The 23445-nt window shown below is 37.2% G+C and overlaps 2 protein-coding genes across 6 annotated transcripts in view; one reads left to right on the forward strand and one right to left on the reverse strand.

Moving 5' to 3' along the window:
* The window catches only part of RPAP3 (RNA polymerase II associated protein 3), a 52541-nt gene extending 52403 nt beyond the window's left edge, over nt 1-138 (reverse strand). Inside the window, exon 1 of one of the 2 annotated variants that reach the window (XM_058191556.1) lies at nt 1-138. The gene's annotated coding sequence lies outside the window, so the exon portion shown is untranslated. The other variant, XM_058191552.1, reaches the window with a different exon arrangement.
* ATP23 (ATP23 metallopeptidase and ATP synthase assembly factor homolog) lies at nt 28-21562 on the forward strand. Of its 4 annotated transcripts, none has more exons than XM_058191563.1 (6): nt 28-358; nt 8067-8112; nt 8195-8276; nt 9193-9330; nt 11756-11839; nt 20172-21562. In XM_058191563.1, exons 1-6 carry the CDS (start codon nt 166-168, stop codon nt 20373-20375), a joined length of 747 nt encoding a protein of 248 aa, XP_058047546.1. In that variant the 5' UTR covers nt 28-165; the 3' UTR covers nt 20376-21562. The 4 variants fall into 4 exon arrangements, with proteins under 4 accessions (XP_058047546.1, XP_058047547.1, XP_058047549.1 ...); XM_058191565.1 differs by lacking the exon at nt 28-358 and adding an exon at nt 383-532; XM_058191564.1 differs by lacking the exon at nt 11756-11839.
* The last annotated feature ends 1883 nt before the right edge of the window (nt 21563-23445 follow it).

Genomic DNA, 23445 nt, shown 5'->3' on the forward strand with positions numbered 1-23445 from the left:
CTAAGATGAATCGCCCCAGACAGGCAGCAGGAAACACGCGTGGCGAACCTCTATGGTTTCGGCGGAAGATGGCCTTTGCCTGGATTCGAGGGACGGGTACGGTGGCCGGGGAGACCATATGAACAGAAATCTCCGTTTGCTCTGTTGCCCGCGCTTGTATGAACTATGACGTCTGAGCGGTCTTCGCAACCGGAGAGTCGCGGCTCTGGCGAAGAGCAAGAGGACGACTTTGGCTACAGTCGGTTTCCCGAGAGAACTCTTGGCCAGGGGAAGAAGCCCGCATTGAAAGGAAAAATAATCTCCAGCTTGTTTGGTTCCCAATATAGGTGCCAGTCCATGCTGAAGGTTGCCTTAGACAGTAAGTCCCGTCCCCCGCCCCGCCCCCCTCGGCCCCCTGATCGTGAGAATGTATTTTTCTAATGAGGAAGGATGATGTACCGATTTCTGCTTCAGAGAAAAAGCCTTAGGTTTTTAGTGTGCATTCTCCCCAAACAAATGAGCCTTAACATATTCCCTTAAAGTTTACTGCATGGTAAGTTGTAATTCTGACCTTGAAAATATATTGTCCTATCTTAAGTAACTCCAGTATAATGAGCGATCAAAATGCTATGAAACTATATCTGTATAGTTATAAAAATATGTATACACCTACACACACTTTCTCATTTGACAGAATTCCTGTTACACGGGCAGGGAGATCATAGCTCTTTATATAATTTGTCAATTTAGTAATCCAGAGCAGGGGTCTCCAACCTTTTGGGCCTCAGGGACCAAATTCATAATTTTAAATCCCATGGACCACTGTGGGGGAAAGGCTCAGCCTCCTTTCAAGCCTACCTGTCTGCTTCTGCGATGCCTCTGGGTGGGAGGCCCGAGAGAAAGCGCCTGGTCCAGGCACACACTCTTTTGTGTTTCTTCTCTCAAGAAGCTTGGTTAATCAGAGTGAAGGAAATTGAAGACGGACAGACTGACGGTGGCTTGCTGACATTGGTGAGAAAGTCAGTCTCATATTTCACAGCTGTAGTCACAGGACTGGCCCTTTGGTCATCCCAGCTCCTCCACCCGAGTGCACCGGCCTCCCGGGGAGCTGCTCCCTGGCAGGCCGGTGCACCCGGGTAGAGGAGCTGCTTTGGGATGACCAAAGGGCCAATCCTGTGATTATTACAGCTCTGGAATATAGGACCAGCCCGTAGTGGGGCTGGAAATTTCTGCCATTGGGGGGTGGCACATGCAATGTGCAACTTTGCAGGTGGTGCAACATGCAAAAAGGAGAGCAGCCCTCGCCGGCCAGAATAAGGTAATGGTGGAGGCTGAAGCAGAGGTGGCGATGGCTGGAAGATGCGGGAGCAAAGCACTACTTGCATTTGCAGGGCATCAGCATTCCGCTTTCACTGTGGTATAATTGCGCCAGCTGGTGGCACCAAGGCAGCCTTCATCTCCTGCCGACTGGGGCTTAGAGCAGTAAACTGTGTCCGGAAAGCACTACAGCCAGAGTCAACCCTAGCTGTCGTGTCCCACTCCTCCGCTGACGGCCGGGTCAGGGAAATCCGAATCAGGCTTGCCTCTGCAGCTCTGCCCAAAGTCCTAGCAAAGTCCTCAGAGCAGGCAGGAGACCAGTAAGTGACTTCAGCAAGATAAGTTCGACTTTTGCCTGACTCAGAGACTGCCAGAAAGCAGATCCTTTATATAGGCCATGGGGTGTGGCTCCATGACTCAGCACTCATTAAGGCCTGCCCCTCCCTTCCTTCTGTTGCCTCCGCCTATCCAGCCTTCTGATGTGAGGGTCACACCAATCAGCAGCTGTTGGGAATAAACCCTCCTCAGGCTCACATGCTGTGGAGGAGGGGGAGGGGTCTAGCTGCTCCGTTTGCCTGGGCATGGAGTCAGGGCTGGGGCCGGGAGATGCTCCTTCTTCTGCAGTTTGTGTGGGCATGGAGCCAGGACTTGGGCCGGGAGGCATACATTCCTCAGTGTTCGGGAGCAGGTAAGAAGGCCCCGGCTGCTCTGAGGGCGGGCAAGACACAACACTAGCTTTGTTGTCCATTGCGGACACTAGTTCGGCCCCCTGCAAACTCTCATCTCTAGAGGAGCCCGGCTGAAGTTTCCTCCACCGCTTCAGTGAGCGTTCCTCGAGAGACAAGAATTTGCAGGGGCCAATCTAGCATCCGGGCTGGCTACAAGCAAAATGTTCATTCTTGGCCACATTTGAGATTTCTAGCTGCAATGGACAGTAAAGCTAGGGTTGATCCTGGGTGCTTCTCTCCGCTAACAGGCGGCCAAGCTAACTGCTTAAAGGATCCCATCCTGTCCCTGCGAGTCAAAGAGCTGAAGCTTGAGTGGTACAGGTACTTTGGCCAGCTCCTCGAGAAAAATTCAAAGATTTCTCTGCAGACCACCAAAATTTTCTCACGGACCACAAGTGGTCCTCAAACTGCTAGTTGATGACCACTGATCCAGCGGGTTTAAGATTGCAATTTTATCTGTTCCAGTAGACATAGCTTAGGACAGGGATGTCAAACTTGCTTCGTTATGGTGGCGTCACATGACGTATCATGACTTTTTTCCCTTCACTAAACCAGGCGTAGGCATGGCCAACACGTGAGGCATCTGGCCCGCGAGCTGCGAGTTTGACAGCCCTGGTTTAGGGAATCTATCCGTCTCCATTTCATTAATTTTGCGCTAGTAGTTATAAACTCTAATTTTAGACTGTGTGTGAATTGTGTAAATTCCCAATTCAGCTGTGACTGCTGCAGCAGATGTCTTAGGGTCCACACCCAAAATACATCTTAGATGCTGAGACTGTGTTTGTTCTAAAACTGTAATAAAAGTGTAAATCCCAAACCTCAGCTCTGTATAGGAGCGTGGGGAGTACCTTAGCTTTACATACTTTGATTAGTGGTACTAGGGAACCTCCTTGGTAACTGTGATTCTTTAATTTAAGTACTAAATTGAAGCGAATTTTTGCTCTGTGTACTCTGTTGGTGATTACAAGCCCGGTCTTCCGCCTAAATATATGAAGGTGCTAACCTGTTCTTGTTGCCATCTATGTCTCTGGTTATGTTTACCAAGCACCACAATTTTTGATTTGGATTTGCTAATAATTAGAGTTATCCTGACAGTAGTAACTAAATCTCCTTAGTAGCCTACGCGATCCTACTTGTGAGTACAATAATATCGTATCATCAGCATAGAGCAAGATGTTACAATCTTTATTTAGGATTGTTTGCATGTGCATCATAGGGTCTTAGATTAATCCTGGCAAGTCATTGATGTATAAATTAAATAGCAATGGAACTAAAATGCACCTTTACTTTACCCCTTTGCTTGTGTGAATCCTGTTAGTCAGGGCTCCATTAACCCTATGCCACACTTTCAAACAAATATAGAGCTTTAATCAAGATTAGTAGTCTAGGTTCAATTTTAAGAACTGTCAGTTTACGCCATAGTACATCTCTACTTATCATATCAGATGCGGCTGTGAGATCTATAAAGGCTACATATAGGGGTCTTCTCTTGTAGGCATATTTGGTAATTAGATGGTTCAGAACAAAGCAGTTGTCAATGGTAGATCGACTTTTTCTAAAGCCTGCTTGTTCTACAAGAATATGATTTTCCTCTGCCCAGATTTCCATTTTGTTCAGAAGGAACCTCACATATATTTTTGCTATAATATCAATCAGGCTAATGTGTCTATAATTACTAGGATCCTTTTTATTCTCTCTTTTTTTTTTTATGGGGACCACTACTGCCATCTTCCAGCCAACTGGAATATGGCAGGTGTTATTTATATGTGTGAAAAGACTTGCCAAAAATGGACTCCACCAATCAGCGAAGTTCTTAAATATTTCTGCTGGTAGAAAATCCTCACCTGTGGCTTTATTGTTCTTTAGACATTTAATAATAGATAGTATCTCTTTTATAGAGACTGGCTGCCAAAGCGGAAGGGTTTCAGGGGGTGCTTGTTCACTGCTTAGAAACAGTTTCTCTACATATTCGGTAGAGGCAAACAGACTTCAATAGTAGTTTTCCCATTCTTCAGTAGAGATTGGTATATCAATGCAAATGTCTGTTCCTTTAGAACTCCGGCTACTGAATGCCGAATATTATGACTTTTAGCGGCCAATTCAAGTTCTGCCCAAATTAAGGTGGTGGAACTTTTTTTTCTTTAATTTTATTATTTTTTTGTATTTTCTTCTTGTGTGCAACATCTCAGCTTGTATATGAGCAGTAGGATTCTTCTGGGAGAGCCTCATGGCTGCCTTCAATTTCTTTTTCAGCTGCTGGTATTCAGAATCAAACCAACTGGGTCTATCCACTTGAGCTTTTTTGGTAGCAGATTTAGTTATTAAGTTTTTCTTCAGGATATTATAAAGATTAAAGAATGCTGGTGGCCAGTCAGTAGTAGATGACTGGATTGTTCTAGCCCAGTTGGTAGCATTCTCTTCTTTAACACAGAGTTATTGTCTTAGTATCAACTTTATCCCACATTAACCTTTTATTTTGGATCACCTTTACCTTTTTGGTGAACCATCTGTTAACCATATTATATGGTCTTGAATCTGATTGAGCTCGCAATGTCACGCTTACAGGCTGATGATCGCTATTGTCACTGAATTGTACCGTAGCCTCTGAGAAGAGGTCGACTTTATCTCTAGACACACAAAAGAGATCCAGTACACTGCTTGAATGGGTCGAGTGGTATGTGTAAGGATATGTATAATTTTTATCCTTACCTCCCAGGATTTGGAGATTATCCTTAAAAATTAAGGAGACTAGGAGCAGGCCAGCAGTGTTGCGGTCTCTCAAGAGCCACTGAGGATGGTTATAGAAAAACTCCCCTGGGACTCGCTTTTTCTGGCTGAACTCATACAAAGAAGGACCCAACCTAGTGTTCAAATCTCCTAGTAATACCACTATGGACTGAGGGTACAATAAAGATATATTGTCTAGGTCTAGGATAACTTCCAAATTTATACAATATTTGGAGTTGTAATACCAGGATGTGTTTAGAGGAATATACACATTTACCAGTATTAACTTGAACACTTCATATCCAAATTTAACAGCTAAGAAATACAAATACTTGTCTTCATTGTATAGTTTCTTCCCCTGCCATTGCAATTCTTGCTTTATAAGAATGCACAACCACCACAGGATCTCCCTTTGTTTTTTGTTTTTTGGGCTGGGGAGGTCCATCCCTGAAAGTCTGGCAGTTGTCTTAGTTCATCCACTTCAGTTAACCAGGTTTCCTGAATGGCTATTACATCAAATCTAAAGAGAAAGTTCATTAGACCACTATCAACCATCCTTTCCAGCCAGCCATGTTCCAGGTCACCATCTGTATGGAATTCCAGAAGCAAGGTGGTCTGGCTTGGTTGGTTGGCTAGTTAGTAAAATGCCAGATGTCAACTTGACTTGGAGCTGTGTCGACATTAACTATGCTTCCCATATAGACACAGTTACTGTGAGGTTCGGTATTTTTCCTCGTGAGTTGCAATTGTTGTTGTTGTTGCTCCTCTTTATCTTGATTGTGAGTATTCTTCTACTTTTGATCTAAGATTGATGTTTCTTCAAGTGGACGGGGACTCTGGCTTTCCTTCTCCTTATTTAGTTGTCTTACTGGATGGTTAATTTGGACTTGTACTGTTATGTCCTGTTGGATGTCCCTTTCCTTTCCTTTTTGTTTTGGACTGGTACACCTTCTCTTTTTATTTATTGGGCCTTGAGTACTTTCAGAAGCCGATAGCAATTCCACAGAATTCCACAGAAGATAGCGAGAAGGAAGCAAAACATTCAAGCTTTCTGTTGCACTAGTTGCTGATTTCAATATTAAGCTAATTATTTCAATCTTATTTAGTATCAGCTCTTGGTCTCCTGGGCAAAGGCTGGCAAACTGGTGGATTAGTTCTTCCATGTCATCCATGAACTGAAACTTTCCATTGTGTAGGTTTAAATATTCTTTTTTATCTTTTTATAACCTTGTTAGTTGAAGGCTCGTTTGTTTGGCCATTAGTATTTTGGAATTCCCAAGGCTAATGTCAACCTCCCTCATTGTCTTGGCTCCCTGCCCAGACTTTAACAGGGAGTGAATTTGGGTGGTGTGAAATACCCATCTTGGCCAAATACAGAATTCCTTTAGGGAGGTTTCAAGCCTGAATAACATTGATGGTAGAACAATCTACCCAAAGGTTAGTAATATTCTTTTGCAGCCTTGTCTGCTGAGGAGCCAAGAAATCTCTGTTAGCTCGTTGGAATATACCGTACAGTGTAAGAGTTGGGATAGACAGATCAAAATGACTTTCCTGTTATGCCACCTGCCCCTGTTCAGAGGGGTGTTGGTAATGTGGAGTAAGATCCTGTGCCTCTGTAAGACCAGCCTCTCCACTGTATCTTCTCTGTCTTGAGGCCCCCGGTCCACATAGGCTGGCTAAGCATTATGTGGAGTTTTGATGTTTACTTCTTCATCTAACTTATAGATATGTTTTCCCATTAGAGACTTTAGTTCTTCAATCCCTCCATTTGCTTTCAGGAGCTGGTCAAATATGGCAGAAACTGTTTGTGCTTTTAGTAGGCAACTCTTGGTGACCTAATCCAAGTCTCCTTTAAAATAGTTCCTAATATTATTCTTGTTCCCTCCCCCAACTCCTACTGTAACTGGAACTCCCTCCTCCACAGAGAAGCAATTGTACTCTTCCCAATGCAGTAAGGGGCTTGGTTTGTTTGCGGGGGTGGGGGGAAGAAAATAGAGAAGGAGTCTTACTTGCAGTGTCCGTTATCTGGAAAAAAATCTTTTATCTTGGGTTGTCTTGGCGTTGTCACAGCCATGTTGTCTCCGAGAGAGATTTGCGTGTTACAATTTGTTGCCTGACTATCACAGGTCTATTAAAAAAATACTTAAAATGAAATAGTAAAAGATCCAAACAATCTTATCAGTCTTGGTTCATTGATAAAACCACAGAAGGAAATCATTCCTGCAGTTGCTGCTGCTCCTGTAGTGGTTAAGGCAACCAGCTACAAACCAGGAGACCTACCAACTTATAGATGGAGGTGATAGTTTGAATGTCTACAATTAATTAGAAATACAGTCTCAATCTCTTCTTAAAAACCTCCAGTGATGCAGAACCCACAACTTCTGGAGTTCAGCTCCTTTCACTGATTAATTATTCAGGAAATTTCTCCTTCCTGTGTACTCTTCCATAGCAAGGGAAGACACATTTCAGTCAAAGTTAAACTCCTCTTCCATGGCTTCATCTTTTTCTTCTTCCTTTTCAATTTAATTACAATTCTGGAATGTTCTGCTGGTCTTATTTTTTCTAGATACATTATTATTAACTTTTATTTATTTTAAACATTTAAAAGAAATACCTATCTCACAACATTAGTCAAGGAGGTTGATGCTGTCATCTAGCTGGATACTTCCTTCCTCGACTTCAGCTCTGAAGAAGCTTCTTGGATAAGAAGTGAAACGTGTTCAAAGGAAAAAAAACACAAGAAAATCCAGTTGCTTTTTGAAAGAGCACCTTTGGGACGTGTTGCTTTCCTTCTTTTCCTGCACAGAGGATGTCACAATCAGCAAAGTGGGTGCTCTGGTATCGTGTTTTTATTATAGTATCTAGGTGTTGGGCCATCTACCTTGGTGTCCTACATCAAAAGGATATTTTTACTTATATTTATTTATTTATTAAGTATTTAATATTTATTAAGTTTTTACCAAAGCGGAATATTCATTTGAATTTCACTCAGATTAGTTCCTTTGCTCCTTGGCTGTGGAAGTACACTTGAACATTATTAAACTCCCTTTATTATTAAACTCCCTTTACTTAATGAGATTTGATATCTAAGTAAACACTTAAGATTTTGCTAGTAGTATCTCTTGCTGTCAATCAAGTTCATCTGTGTTTTGATTATGATATCTATAAATTGTTTCTGGATGTACTGTATGATGCTTCATAAGTTTAATGATGTTGTAAACACTTTCTGAGGTAATTGAAAGATAAGCTCTACATTTTTTTCTCTGAATAACAGATTTGTTTAGAAATGAGTTATTGTGCCAATGTTTATTCTAGGTCCACAAGCTAAACTGCTACTTGAAGCTATGAAGAATTCTGGCTGGTGAGATAATTTATCTCCAAAGATTATTATATGAATGCTCTGTATTATATTTGTTATATGTGTGACTTTTCATTTGCTTTAGTGCTGTTGCCCATAACCGACACATTTCATGTGAAAATTGTGATAAACATGTTGGTGGAGGATTTGATTCTTCAGTATCACAGGTAAACTATTACTTTTTTCTGCCTAATGTTTGGACCTTTTTATGCTCTGCTATGTTGGTAAAACAAAATAGTTGAGTTATGTAGTCAGTGTTAAACAGTAGAGTTTAGAATTTTTGTCAATCTCAACTTAATATTTTATAAATATTGCTATTAAACCCTCTGATTTTTTTCTATTGATTTTTTCTATTGATTTTTATTCTATTTTTTGTAAGCTGGTTTCATTATATTAAAATAGATGGTGCTATTTCTAGATAACTATAGCAGGAAATCAAATAAATTAGGAACAGGCCCAGAGCTCAATGACAAAGCAATTATTTTTCACTAGTGGTCAAAGCAATTTAGTGGTAAAAATGGAATTCATGGTGGGCTGGACTTAGATCTCTTGTGGCCACAAAGGGAGTCATGACTGTTGATACATCAGGTTCAGCCTGGTGATCTCCTCCAGGTATATGAGCCACAGTGGCAGAGTGGTTAGAGTGCAGTATTGCAGGCTGCTACTGCTGACTGCCGGCTGACTGCAATTTGGCAGTTCAAATCTCACCAGGCTCAAGAAGTGGGTAAAATGAGGACCCAAATTGTTGGGGGCAATATGCTGATGCTGTAAACCACTTAGAGAGGGCTATAAAGCACTGTAAAGCGGTATATAAGTCTAAATTCTATTGCTATATTGTAATGATATCAGCTGATTTTTAGTTTTAGTTTGTATTTTAATATGTATATTTAGTCTCTAGGAGGTTCCTCATTTTCAGAAAAGGAAAGAGAGGTGGAAACCAGATAAATAGTGCCTTCAAGTCTCTGGCACTACATCTAATGAATGGTTGAACAATGATGTGTATAGAACAGGAAAGCACATTATGCTGTGAAAGCTCTAAAAATAAAATGCATTCTTAAAATTTTGGGTTAACCTTATTTGCAGATTGTACTTTGCCAAAACAACATACATAGTCAATCTCAAATGAACAGAGTGGTTGCTCATGAACTTATCCATGCATTTGATCACTGCCGTGCTCATGTGGATTGGTTTAACAATATAAAGCACTTAGCCTGTTCAGAGGTAAGTTAAAAAACTTAATTTTATAAATATATTTTAATAAGGATATCAGAAACACACATAGCATAAACCTCATAACACAGTTTCACTTACTGTAAAGTCTTATGCTTATTTATTCAGAAGGTAAGTCCTGATGGTTTAAGTGAAACATATTTCTGAATGAATTAGTAGAGTTAAGTGGTCCTACTATCATATTTTACGTTTCTTTGCCTAATTCCTGTTGTGTATATCAGTCTGTTTTGTAGATAGGCATAAACATTCACAAACTGTAGATATCTCAGTCTGTACCCACAAGTGAGACATGGCTGTTGTCCATGTGCCCATGGCGATTTTCCAGTCCCTCCCTCTAGTCTGGAGAAAGAGAATTTAGCAAGAACGTTAATTACAGAGGAGTACTCTAATGTAATATGTAGATTGTAATGTTATTCAAATGTTATTTTATTTTTGGTTCCTTTTGATTATTGCCAGAAAAATAGTACCTGGAACTTGTGAGGACCTTATGTCTCTTGTGTGCTGGGATTCAGGAAGAGGATAATAGGGGAAGCACACACGGGAAATTAGATGATAGCAGTAGAACTACCAAGCTGCTACTCTAAAGCAGGAGGTAGGAGGGCCAGGTCTAAATACCCAGGGAACTTCTGGGAAAGAAGGTTGCAGGCTTCTAACCTTCTACCTTATAGGTTTAAGCCAGTCCCACTCCTAATACATTGTTTTCAGTATAAGCAAGAAGAGATAAATTCTTATAATCACAATACTGCAGTTTTCCACAGTGTTTGGAATATAAGGTCATGATATGGGTTCTGTGATTTCAAAGTTTTAATGTAGCAATTTATCAATTACACGGTGAAGGACTTGTTTGTTTGTTCAGTTGGTTGGTTGGTTTGCTTGTTTGTTTTTACATGTTAAAAGTAAAATATACTGGGCAATTTCTGAAAATACATTTTCTTCAGTCATCCTGTTGGTACAAATAGAATGAATGAATGAATCAATCAATCAATCAAAAATAAACCCTGACATTTGATTTATTTTAACGCATATAGAAGTATACGAAGTACTAAGACAAAATTATTATGTTATGCACCATTTTTCTGGATTTTTTGCAGCAAATTTTTAGTCTATATATGTGTGAGTATGTCTATGTACTTTTATAGCAGATCCAGGGCTTTGTAAAGAGGGTGGGATAGAGAGAGTTATGAGAGGAGTAAGAGAGGTTATGTGAATAGTTTTTTAAATGAGTAATGTGTTCTTATCTTCAGTGGATATAGCAACATATTCACTTGACTATTCTCTCCTTGTTCATCTAGAGCAGCCTAGAAATGTCACAGAGGAAATAGCTTGTGAAACTGCAGTATGTTTTGCATCTTTCAAATGATTTAAGCCATTGTTTGACCACAGCAGTGTATTCCTCTAACTCTCACTGCAAGCAAGCTTTTAAAAGCAAACATATAAAACTACCTATGATATCTCCACTGAGTTATTTAAATTAGTATAACAATAAATAGTTTTGCAAACAGTCAGAAACATCTTACCAGCTGATTTATCTTTAAGATGAAGAACAATAGTTCTCCCCCCCCTTTTTTTTTTTTGGTTCCAGGGAATAAGCATCCTGCCTCACACCATTTAGAAAGAGCTTTACAGTTTGTAAACACAAGGAAAATAATCCTGATCTATTGCAGTTATATGGTCTTTTCCCACTGAGATCTCCCTTGAGTACCTTGTGACTTCATGGATGTATTCAATACTATCATAATTTGCAATTGTCTCCTAGATTTTTTTAAACTTTTCTTTCTAATATAATTCTGGTAGTAGTATTGTCTCATTCAAGGACTAAGCAGAGGCCACTTGTGTAGCTTCAAAACTCAGAAAGGATAGATTAGATACTGCCACCTACTGAGATAATCAGAGATTTACTGACTGATAGATGTCCATCAGATCTTAAGAGGTGCTATTTAAGCTAGTTTGGGTAGTATTACTTAAAGGTTGTAGAAAATAAAGTCATTGCTGAATCAGAATATCAACTCCTATTGTCTCCATGGATATGTTCATCTAGTTTATTGGCAGTAGTATGGGAATAGTTTGGTACAGTTTATAAACACTTTTTGCCTTGGAGTTTTCCTGGTATATCCCAACCAAGTATTAATAAAATCATGAATAATTAATAAAATCAAAAATTAATAAATGTCTATATGTCTAAAATGAGATAAAGGTGATAGTCTTTCAGCTGTTATGTTTTAATAGCATCCCATGCTATATTAACAACCAAGAGAATTCACTTATTCTTAACCATTTAATTGTTGAAGGTCTTTTTAGCAATTATACGACAAATAGGAAATGGACAGTTTTGCAGCCATTGGGACAAAAACTTTAAAATGGGATACTATGCTAACTTTTCTGTAAATATTTCACTCAATTTGTGCATCTTTTATAGATTCGGGCATCTAATCTCAGTGGAGATTGTTCTCTCATAAATGAGATGATGAGATTTAGGTTTGGGCTGAAGCAGCATCAGCAGGTAAATTAATAATAATCTGTAAAAGAAGAGATTTTTGTTCATGTCTTAATTTGAGGTAGCTTCTTCTGTAATTTGAGACTTAGCAAAAGGAATGTAATGTCAATAGACATGAAAAATATAAGACAAGGTTTTTTTTCTCATTCCTTATGCTGTGTGTGTATATGCATATACGTGGGGGGGAGAGAATTAAAAATAATGTCTCCATTTCAGGAGTGAAATGCTCCCGGTTCAGACCGGATTGGCTACTCTGGTAGCGATGGCAGTGGGTGGTTCAGAGAACCAGTAGCAAAAATCCCTGCCCCCTCCCACGCCTATGGTCGCCCACTTGCCGGCTTGTCGTTTCTTTTAAAAAATGCTTTTAAAAGATAAAAAAGGCTCTGACAATCACAGCTGAGCCACCTGATCGTCAGAGCCTTCTTTTTTTACTTTTAAAAGCGTTTTTTTAACAAACTATTCAGCCGAATAGGTTGTAAAAAAATGCTTTTAAAAGTAAAAAAAAAAAAATCCCACACCATAGCTGATCACCCCTCCCCTGTGTGCTGTTCTACTTTTCTCATGCCTCCATTTGGCATGCACTGTGCATGCGCACCTTACATTTGGTGCATGATGTGCACTGCGCATGCACGTGCACATGCGCAACCAGCAAACTGGTAGTAATTTCTTTCTTTTCTTTTTTTTCATAAAAAAGTTTTATTTTTACAATCATATCAAACAGCTCATCCAATGTACAATTATATACAATTAGTTGGGCTTGCCCAGTCACCACCCCCCTTTTAACACTCTTCCCTCTTCTACCTTCTTCTACTTTCCAGACCTTCCTCCCCTTCTCTTATCTACATCCTCTCCTCCCTCCACCCTACACCTTCCTTCTCCCTCTTCTACCCCTCTTCCTTCCTCTTCTCCCTCTTCTACCCCTCTTCTCCTCTTTCCTACCTCCTACTCTCTCCTCTTTTCTCCCTCCCCACCGTTCTAAAATGGTAACTGGACAGACCCGACCCTACATTAATTATATTTATACATCTTCAATAATCCCTGTACATTAACCATCACTCCATCTCTACCCTCAACCCCCCCCCTCCCCTTACCCCTCACCCCCACCCCGACTTCCCAGAACAAAATGCAGGGTATCAAAACTAACAATCATAATCCAAAATAATTCCTAAATTATAATCTCTAGTCACTCCACACATAATCACACTCTCAATTCCCCTCTCCTTCAGAAATATATCTAATACAAAATATTTCCTAAATTTACTCATATGCTATTCGATATTTTTTTATCTGATACTTATTTTGAATATAATCAATCCACATTTTCCATTCTAAAATATATTTTTCTTGTGTATAGTCTTTCAAGTAAGCAGAAATTTTTGCCATTTCTGCCAGATTTGATACTTTGAGTGTCCATTCTTCAATTGTAGGTAATTCTTCTTTCTTCCAATATTGAGCAATCAAAAGTCTTGCGGCTGTTATTAAGTTCAAAATCAATTTAGTCTCTATAGCTGTACAATCCATAATTATTCCTAGTAGAAAGAACTGTGGGTAAACTTAATCTTCTTTTTCAAAATATTCTGCATGATCCACCATACTTTAATCCAAAATGCTTTAACTTTTTTACAAGTCCACCATATATGGTAATAAGTGGCATCTTCACAATCGCATCTCCAACATTTTGCCTGTACATTAGGATACATACATGACAACTTTTGGGGTCTAAATGCCATCTATAAAACATCTTATAAAAATTTTCTCTCATATTTTGCGCTTGTGTAAATTTAACATTCCTCACCCAAATTCTTTCCCAAGTTTCCAACATTATTGGTTGCTGAAAATTTTGTGCCCACTTAATCATACAATCCTTAACCAATTCAGTCTCTGAGTCTATTTCTACTAATACATTATACAACCTCTTAATATGCTGTTGGCCTTGATCTCTCATTTGTTTTAACAAATTATCCTGAGTTTGCTTAATACCTAATTTTGATCTAATTTCCATCTAGCTTGTAATTGTCCATATTGGAACCATGTATAATTTTTCCCTTCTTCCCCCATCTTTTCTCTGGATTTTAATTGTAATTCCCCCTTTTCCATACAAAGAAGTTCTTTATAGGTAACTACCTCCATCTTTTGATATATATTTATATTTTCTATCATGTGTCTCGGGATTGCCCATATTGGAATCTTTCCATCTAATTTATATTGATATTTCCTCCAGACCCTCAATAATGCATTTCTAATTATATTATTTTTAAATATTTTATCTACTTTCTTATCATATAATAAATAGGCATGCCACCCATATAACAAACCATAACCTTCTATATTCAAAACTCTTTCCTCAGTTAAATTAATCCAATCAGTAATTAATGATAAAACAACTGCTTCATAATACAATTTTAAATTAGGCATTTTAAGACCCCCCCTTTCCCTTGTGTCCTGCATTATTTTTAATTTTATTCTTGGTTTTTTGCCCATCCATACAAAGTTATTAACCCCCTTTTGCCATTCCTGTAATTTGATATCATTCTTAAGTACCGGTATCATTTGAAACAAAAATAGAAACCTGGGCAAAACATTCATTTTTATAGCTGCTATTCTTCCCAGCAAGGATAGTTGTAACTTCTTCCAATTCTCCATTTCTTTCCATACCTTCTGCCACAATACCTCATAATTATTTTTGTATAATTTAACATTTGAAGCTGTAATATATATTCCTAAATATTTAACCTTTTTAACGATTTCAAAACCCGTAGTTCTTTCTAACTCTTCTTTTTGTTGTATATTCATATTTTTAGTTATCATCTTTGTCTTTTGCTGATTCACCTTAAATCCAGATACTTTACCATACTGACCAATTATATCTTTTAAACCAGAAGCTGAGTATATTGGTTGGGATACAGTAACAACCAAGTCATCTGCAAAAGCTCTTAATCTATAATCTTGATGTTTAACTCTAATTCCCTTTATTCGATCGGAACCACGTATTTTATTCAAAAGAATTTCTAAAGTTAAAATAAAAAGTAATGGGGACAAGGGACATCCCTGTCTCGTCCCTTTCCCAATTTTAAAAGTTTATGTTAACCCACCATTTACTGTTATTTGTGCTGTTTGCTTCTGATATATTGCTTTAATTGCATGGATAAAATAATCCCCAAATTGCATTTTTTCTATTACTTTAAACAAAAACTGCCAATCCAATCTGTCAAAGGCTTTTTCAGCATCCAAAAAAAAGAGTGCCGCTGAGACTTGGTTGTTTCGTTCCAAATATTCAAGTAAATTTACGATTTGCCTCACATTATATCTCATCTGCGTACTCTTAATAAATCCTGACTAATTATTATGAATTATTTGATTCATCACTGGCATTAATCTATTAGCGAGTATCTTGGCAAATATCTTTTAATCAGTATTTAAAAGTGATATAGGCCTATAATTCTCTGCTTTAATACCGTCTCGATCTTCCTTCGGTATTAACGAAATAAAAGCTGTTCTCCATGAAGGGGGAACATCCCCTCCCATTTGAATTTTATTAAATAACTCTTTAAGCGGTTCAACCATCCCATTTTGTAAATTTTTATAATAAACAGCTGTTAAACCATCTGTACCTGGTGCTTTACCGATTTTAAGTTGCTTAATTGCTAACAAAATTTCCTCTGAAGTAATTAATTGATTCAATTCTTCTCTTTGATTTTCTGTAAGCTCACAAATATTTTGTTGTTGTAAATATCTTTCTATCTCTGTATCATCAATCATATCCCTAGTATATAACTTACTATAATACTCTAAAAATGCTTTTTTAATCAAGTTCTTTTGATAAACTTCATTACCCCTATATTCTATTTTATCAATCGTTCGTGATTTCTGTTTTTTCCTTATTAAATAGGCAAGCCATCTTCCTGGCTTGTTGGCATTATTGAACGTATTATGTTTTACATATTGTAAATTAATTGCTACTTGATCTGCCATCAACATGTTAAACTGACCTCTTAATATATTTATTGATTCTTTTATTTTACTATTTCCTGGGCTATTTATCAATAACTGTTCTTTCTTTTTAATTTCCTCTTCCAATTCCTTTTTCTTTTTCTGCAATTTATTTTTGTATTTAATATTCATTTGTATAAGATTTCCTCTCATATAAGCCTTGTTAGCGTCCCAAATCATCTCTATAGATGTCTCTTTTTTCATATTCATAATAAAAAATTCTTTCATTTGCTTTTTACATTCATTTACATTTTGTTCATATTTAAACAAATTCTCATTCAACCTCCATGATCTCCTAGCCTCCTTTTCCCGATCAAATTCAATCCAAACCAGACTATGATCAGATAAAGTTCTTGAACAAATCTTCGTCTTCTTCACTCTAGAGTACAAATCATTAGAAATCAAAATAAAATCAATCCTCGAAAATGATTGATGCCTGTCAGAAAAGAAGGTAAAATCCCTCTCTTCTGTATTATGTTCTCTCCAAATATCTCTTAATTCCAAGTCCTCCATCATTTCAAAAAAAGCCTTTGGTAATTTACCGCTTGAAATCTTCCTTAAACTTTTTTTGTCTTTTTGAGTATCCAACACACCATTCCAATCACCCATTAATATATATGATTTATAATCCCAAAATACTATTCTTTTATGTAAAAACTTGAAAAATTTTCTTGTTGTTGATTTGGAGCATGAACTCCTATTAATAATGTCTTCTTTCCCTCCAACCAAAGTTCAATAGCAATGTATCTTCCTTGCTTATCCACCTCAATTAATTTTGCTGATATATCCTTCTTTATATATATAACTAAACTGTTTTTTTTTTCCCAAAGAGGAGGCAACAAAATGTATTCCCAGTTTTGAGTTTATCAAATATTTCTGGTCTAAAGATCTAATATGTGTTTCTTGTAAACAGGTAATGTCATTTTTAAATTGTTTCAAATAGTGAAATACTTTCCTTCTCTTCTGCAGTGAATTCAAACCATTAACATTCCAAGATAATAGTTTAATTGCCATTATCGGCCAAAGGAAACTTTTGGAACACCAGCCACAGATCACATTTTGCTTTAGGCCTTGCTCCTCCCACTATTTCCGTTGTAGTAGTTGCCAGTTGTTATTGTGCCTTCATCTCTTGTTCCTTGCGTTTAGTAGCAGATCTTGTCAGCCTTTGTTCCTTTGAATCTGAACCCATCGTAGGTATTTCCAACACTTGTAATAAATCTTCTTCCATCACAATCTGTTCTTATACCTGCTTCATTCTCTTTCCTTCACTTCAGCCTCCCTTCTTCTAGCTTCCAATGGGGGAAGACTTCCAACTTTTAATGCCTCAACATAAAATTCTCTTGCTTTTCCAACTGTATTGAGACGATGTACTTTCCCTGCATAATATACTATTATACCAGTTGGAATATCCCTTCTATATTCAATCTGGCGTTTTTTAAGTTCATTCACCAGGAAGGCAAATTCCTTCCTAGCCCTTAACATTTTTGGTGGAATTTCCTTTAATATTAAAATATCTTGACCAACAACCTGTATCTTCTCCCCCTTATATGAGGCTTGCAGAATCTGATTTCTCACTGTTCTATTTGTAAAATAAATAACAACATCCCTTGGCAACGTTTTTTGCCTTGCTATCCAAGAATTCACACGATATATTTTATCAATTTGATAAGCCACATCTGCTGGACGGACTGCTAATATCTCAGCAAATGCTTCAGAAAAAATTTCCCTTAAGTTCTCTTCTCTATTCTCTTTCAAGCCACGGATTCTTAAAGCAAATTCCATATTTCTGTATTGTATCAAAACTATTTCATCATCTGTTTTTTCCATTTTACTTTGAAATTCATCCATTTTATTTTCTAATTTTGAGTTAAATTGCTTGATTTCCTCAACTTCCTCTTCTAATAAAATCACATTTGTTGCCAAACTTTGTACTGCAATTACAAATCCTTCTTTAACTTCTTTATTTCCCACTTGAATTTCTAATATCTGCTCTTTCATTTCAGACATCTCATCAGTTATTACTTTAAATTTTTCTTGTATAAAGTCCTTCAAGTTCTCTTTAATGCCTCTAAATTCAATGTTCTAGTCTCTGCTGTATGAGCTGGAGAGGCACCAGCTGATGAGATTCCAGAGCCCTTTGTTACAGTAGACTTTAATTGTTTGGATGCCATCTTCTATAAAATTATTTATTTATTTATTTATTTCCAACTTAATATTCACTTTAAATCTTCTTAACCTCTGAAAAACACAGTCTTTTAAAGCAATATTTAAAAATCTCCCCTAGATTCTATCAGCAGGCAGCAAGGAGTTAAAGTAGCAAATAACATGCAATTTACCAGCGGCAGACGGCAAGCAATAAAAATTCTGTCACTTTCGCTTTCCACTCGTTAGCTTGTTAACAATTCTCCACCATTTTCTTGCTATTTTCAAGCTTGTTACAAAGTAACGGGGAATTGGCTTGGCTACTTGCATAAAGTTCTCCCACTTTCGTTCTGTCCGGTATAATCCTTTATTGTCCAAAATAAATCTCGGCATTTGGTCGTGGTGATTGGTTCCGCCAAAGCAGAAAAATCCTCAGATCTGGAACACTTCGGGTTGCTGGAGGGAACTTAACCCTTTAAACCCCTTTTTTCTCAGGGGTTTTAGGGAAGTTCTACCTCTACCCTGCAGCTCACCTCCTCTTCTTCTCCCAAAGAGGGGTTTTTTCGAACCGCTGGACGGCAGATTTAAGCTGTCCTAGCGATTAAACATAATCCAGAGGTTGGTGATCGTAAAGATCACCGCCATCACCTACGGTGCCAAACAGGAAGTCAAACCGGTAGTAATTTCAATACTGCTCCATTTCCATAATTTTAACTGAAATAGGGATGTTAAAATAGATGGAACAGAAACATAATCCTCAAAATAAGCTGTTTCGTTACCTGAATTTATTTCCCCATAAAATTACATTCTCTGAATACATTTCTCAGTGATAAACAAGCTTTTTAAAGAATGAAAGAACTTCACATTTTGGTCTTCCATAAGGTCTTCACAGATGGGACAAAATGGGCAAAAAATTTTGCGAAAAATGTGGTGTGCCAGAGTGTTTGAGAGGCCTGCAGAGTGCTCCTGGGGGCTGGGGGAGGGCAAAAACTTTTTTTTTCTTACTCACCTCTTCAAAATCTTTGTGTGTCTTATACACTGGTGCGTCTTATAGTCTGAAAAATATGGTAACTTTTTTTGAAGTGGCAAAGGTAGAGGAAGTGAAAAGGATTATCAAGGCCTGGATGAAGAGTCAAAATGTGAAGCACTTTTTTGACAGCATTTAATGAAGCATTTAATAGAGCAGTGAATAACGGTGATTATATGGAGATGTAAATACAATAATACAGTTAAAAGATAGCTTTCAATGATTTTGAGTTTTATTTATTGAAATATTCCTATTTAATTCAACATTATGGAAGTGAGAGCAATACTTTTCATGCATCCTTTATTTTAAAGAAGAGGGATTAAGGATGAGAAACCTACTGTTTATTGGCCAGATCAATTTTTTCAAAATTTAGCTAATCTTGGATTATATTTCTCAGTGTTGATATGTACATTCCATATTATGGAACTTTATATTTATGGTTAGAAAGACTAAGATTACTTGTCCCAAAGCTTCAGCTCTGAAGAAGTTTTTTGGATGAGAAGTGAAACATCTTCAAAGAAAAACCAGAAAATCCAGTTGCCTCTTGAAAAAGCACTTTTGGGACAATCGTGACTTGGATGACTGAGAATCTCCATAGACACTAAGATTACTTGTTTATTTGGACTTGGATAAAATAATTGTTCATTGATTTTTGGTAATAATCTATAGTTCAGGACTACTTTATATAAGCTTTGGATGCCCCACAATATTTATGAGGTAATGAATATATTAAATTATTTCTGGCTATTCCTTTGAAAATTGCTGTTATTCTTGAAATCATATAATCAGGTAATCTAGATATGTGTATTTCAAGTAATGGAAGTCCTAGATATAAAAAAAGTCTGAATTTATTCATTGATCTAAAATTACTATAAAAGCATTACAAATGCTTTTTTTTTTTAAATGACACAGCTGATAAAGTATTCTCATGAATTATTTGTTATTAACTTGAATTGTACACTATGGTATCTTCCAAGTGATACATTTAATGTGGAAAATTTTTTTAAATATTTTTGAGTTAGATAGCAACACATTGGAAGATATTCATGGAACTTATAATTATTATCTATTTATTTAGGTAATAGTTATATTACCTAATATTATATAAATATAATTGTTTGTTTAATGAAAGCTTTAGTTGATTAGATATGCCTTGGCCTTTTTTATCACCTGTTTCAGACTTGTGTAAAGATGAAAGCTGTTCGCTCCATGTTGGCTGTTAGAAATATCACTAAAGAGACGGCTGAGAAAGCAGTAAATGAAGTCTTTGAATCCTGCTTCAATGATCATGAGCCATTTGACAGAGTGCCTCACAGCAAATTGGATGCAAAGTATGCATACAGAGGTTTTCAAAACCGTCACCGTTACTATCAAAATTTATAAATGAAAACTGTTTGTATCCAGACTATCTACCACATTAGAGGATAATTGAAGTCCCTGGAGAGACTATATCCAATTTGTTTAATTTTCATTCTGTGTTTCATTTGCCCAGTTGATTGATTACTATTTTTTTTTCAACAAGCAAAATGGATGTTTGTGAACATATGCATCAAGGGCTAGGCATCAAGGGAAGACAAATTATGAAAGGAGCATCGTACTGCAAGCTCAGTAACTTTTATTTATTTGCTTTTGCATTGAGGGGAAGAAAAGGGGAGAAGCTTGCCAAAAAACTGAACTTCGTTCACTTTGGCTTTCAGATGTCTATGTTTGTGTTTATTATTCTTTTAATTAGTTTTGCAATTTTTTTCATCCTTGAATAAAGGTCATGTTTAATTGTATGTACTTTATTCCAAGTGGTTGGACATTTAACATAATGTGATTTTGTCATTTAACATAATGTGAATATCATCAAACTCAGAGCTGTGTAGTAAGTCAATATGTAAACAAATACTTAAATCAAATCATAACATTCTTGTTTTGTAGCACATTCAGAACGCATCCTAAATAGTGTGTGCCATGACTAGTCATTTTTATTCATTGCTGTCCTAGTTTGATTGATGTTTCAATCAAACATCAATGTAAGATTTATTTGATTTTTTTAAAAAAAACTGATCTCTTTGCCCAAATTGAAGCAACATCTCAAACTGAATTGTAGCCAACCCTCCAACAATATTTTTATTTTTCACTAGAATTGAATAAAAATTTCAGGAACTTTAGGACACCACAAAGAAATGGAGGAAACCAAACATCATAAAGACTGGTGAATGGGTTTTAAATAATAGTCCTTTAATTAAAAAAAAAGACTGAACGAGTCAGAAAATATACTCATTAAATTCAGTGATTTCTTAGTCCTTTTTTCTTTGAACTGTTTGGGTGAGGGGTAGTTTTTTCTTTGTTTGGTTTGTAGACAAATTGGAATTGCTTCATTTCCCTTTCAGTAAATTGTTTTGATCCATTCTGGATTTGGGATTCACACCAAATCTTATCCATTCCTGCTTTCTATATGTGTGCGTGCTCTTACTAAAATAATTCTTTATTCCAGTGAATAATTATGTACTAAAGAAGACATGTTCAAATATATATGCGTGACAAATATTAATTTTTGCATTAAAAATCCAAGAACTTCTTAAGTTAGATTGGCTTCTGCCTTTGGAAAATGCAGCACCTGTCTTTGAAATGGGATATTACAGTGGCTCACAGAAATTTAAAAAAACAGCAAGAAGAATTTAAAAAGTAAAAATAGCTAACATACAACTATACCAAAACCACTAATTAAAAACCTCAAGCACAAAAGCATAATATGATCAGAAGATAAATACAATCAATACATCCAGTTTAGTATAACTATTGAAGAGGCTCCCTCCAACTGAACTGCCGAACGCAGTTGCTCTGTCAGTGTTCTGAGTAATGCACCCATTGAAAGCATAACTCCAAGGCAGGTAAATTCCTCAAAGGATATGTTTATTGGATACATCATACCAGCACAGCCGGTGAAAACCAACTCTGACAATTCCCACAGTTTTCACCTAATTAAAAGAATCAAACTCCCCACTTACAAGTGTCACCGGTCAAATTGTCCAATGAAGATGGAAGGCACACTCTTCTCTACTTTCAACGGCCACCTGTTTCAATGATCTTGCTTCTTACAAGAAAGCATTTTGACTGGAGCCTGGCCATCTACTTCCACCCCCTCCCTTCACCCCTTCTGGCTTCGTGGCAACTATGAAGCAGCACAAGATGGCTTCAGCCAGGTTTGTTTCAAAGTTGACAGGCTCAACCATATCTTCAGGCCTTTCCTAAAGGTCAGAAGGGCTGGGACCAAACTATGTTCCAGGGGAATGATATTCCAAAGGACACAGACATCATGGTAGGAGCATCTGTGGCAGGCCTCTTCTGCCACATCTGTTGAGACTGATGGAGTAACCAGGGATCTTGATGGGGAGAATTGCAAATATTTTATATCACAATCCATATGCCTACACATTTATTGTCCCATTGTGGAGCATTCTATCATTCTATCAATAATTATCTAATCCATAAACAACTAACCCTCCCTCCCCCTCCTCATGTTTCATGTCAAGTTTTTTAAAATCTTCCTTTCAAGCAGTAATTATACCAATGACCCACTATGTCATAGCTCCTGGCTGTAAAATGATTCAATATTAGAAGTAAAGTGGTTAGAAAATATTTTCTGCATCTATGGAGAAAAGCGTGCATTAAATTCTTCAAAGATCCCTCTTGACATAAACAGCTTAGCTTACAATAGCATAATCATGCTTGTTAATATGCCTATGACGTTTAGTTATTTTCCAGTTTCCTCTAACACTTTCCAGTATGGCAGCATTTTCAGGAGGCATCAAAAAATCATGCACATAAACTGTTGTTCACTGTCACCTTGTGTGGTAACAAGTTGCAAAGATTTATGATATTAAGTGTAGCCTAAAAACTACCTTGATTTTCTCCCCTAGGTATTTTGATCCTTGTAATTAGAGGTATTTTAGCTGCTGTGGTTTGCAGTAGAAATATTCCTATACACAAAAGTTTCCAAAATACCTAGACAAGTCTATATCTCTCTAGCCTGATGCCTTCAGATACACCAGCTTTCCTTTATTTGCAACCAACATTGTCAAAATGCCCTAAAACGGGTCTACAACCTTAGTAACTTTAAGGCTTGACTTCAACTCCCAGAGTTCCTCAGCCAGCTTTGCTGGGTGAGGAACTCTGGGAATTGAAGTCCACAAACCTTAAAGTTACTAAGGTTGGAGTCCCCTGCACTAAAACATATTGCCTGAAGTAACAAAATGGCTCTATTCCAAAAATTGACTTTATAGATGGGGGGTGTTTATAGTTTATAACTATATGTTTATAGATGGGGGGTGGTTGTTGGTAGTCTGTCATCCAAACATTAAGCAGTCCTGACATTGCTTAACTTTTTTGAGAATATATGCTTGCCACTAATGGTCATCTGTGAAAGGTGCAAAGACTTAAAAAAAGAATGGATTTTGTTCGTATA

This window comes from Ahaetulla prasina, chromosome 7, assembly GCF_028640845.1.
Source record: "Ahaetulla prasina isolate Xishuangbanna chromosome 7, ASM2864084v1, whole genome shotgun sequence".
In the NCBI taxonomy this organism is placed as follows: domain Eukaryota; kingdom Metazoa; phylum Chordata; class Lepidosauria; order Squamata; family Colubridae; genus Ahaetulla; species Ahaetulla prasina.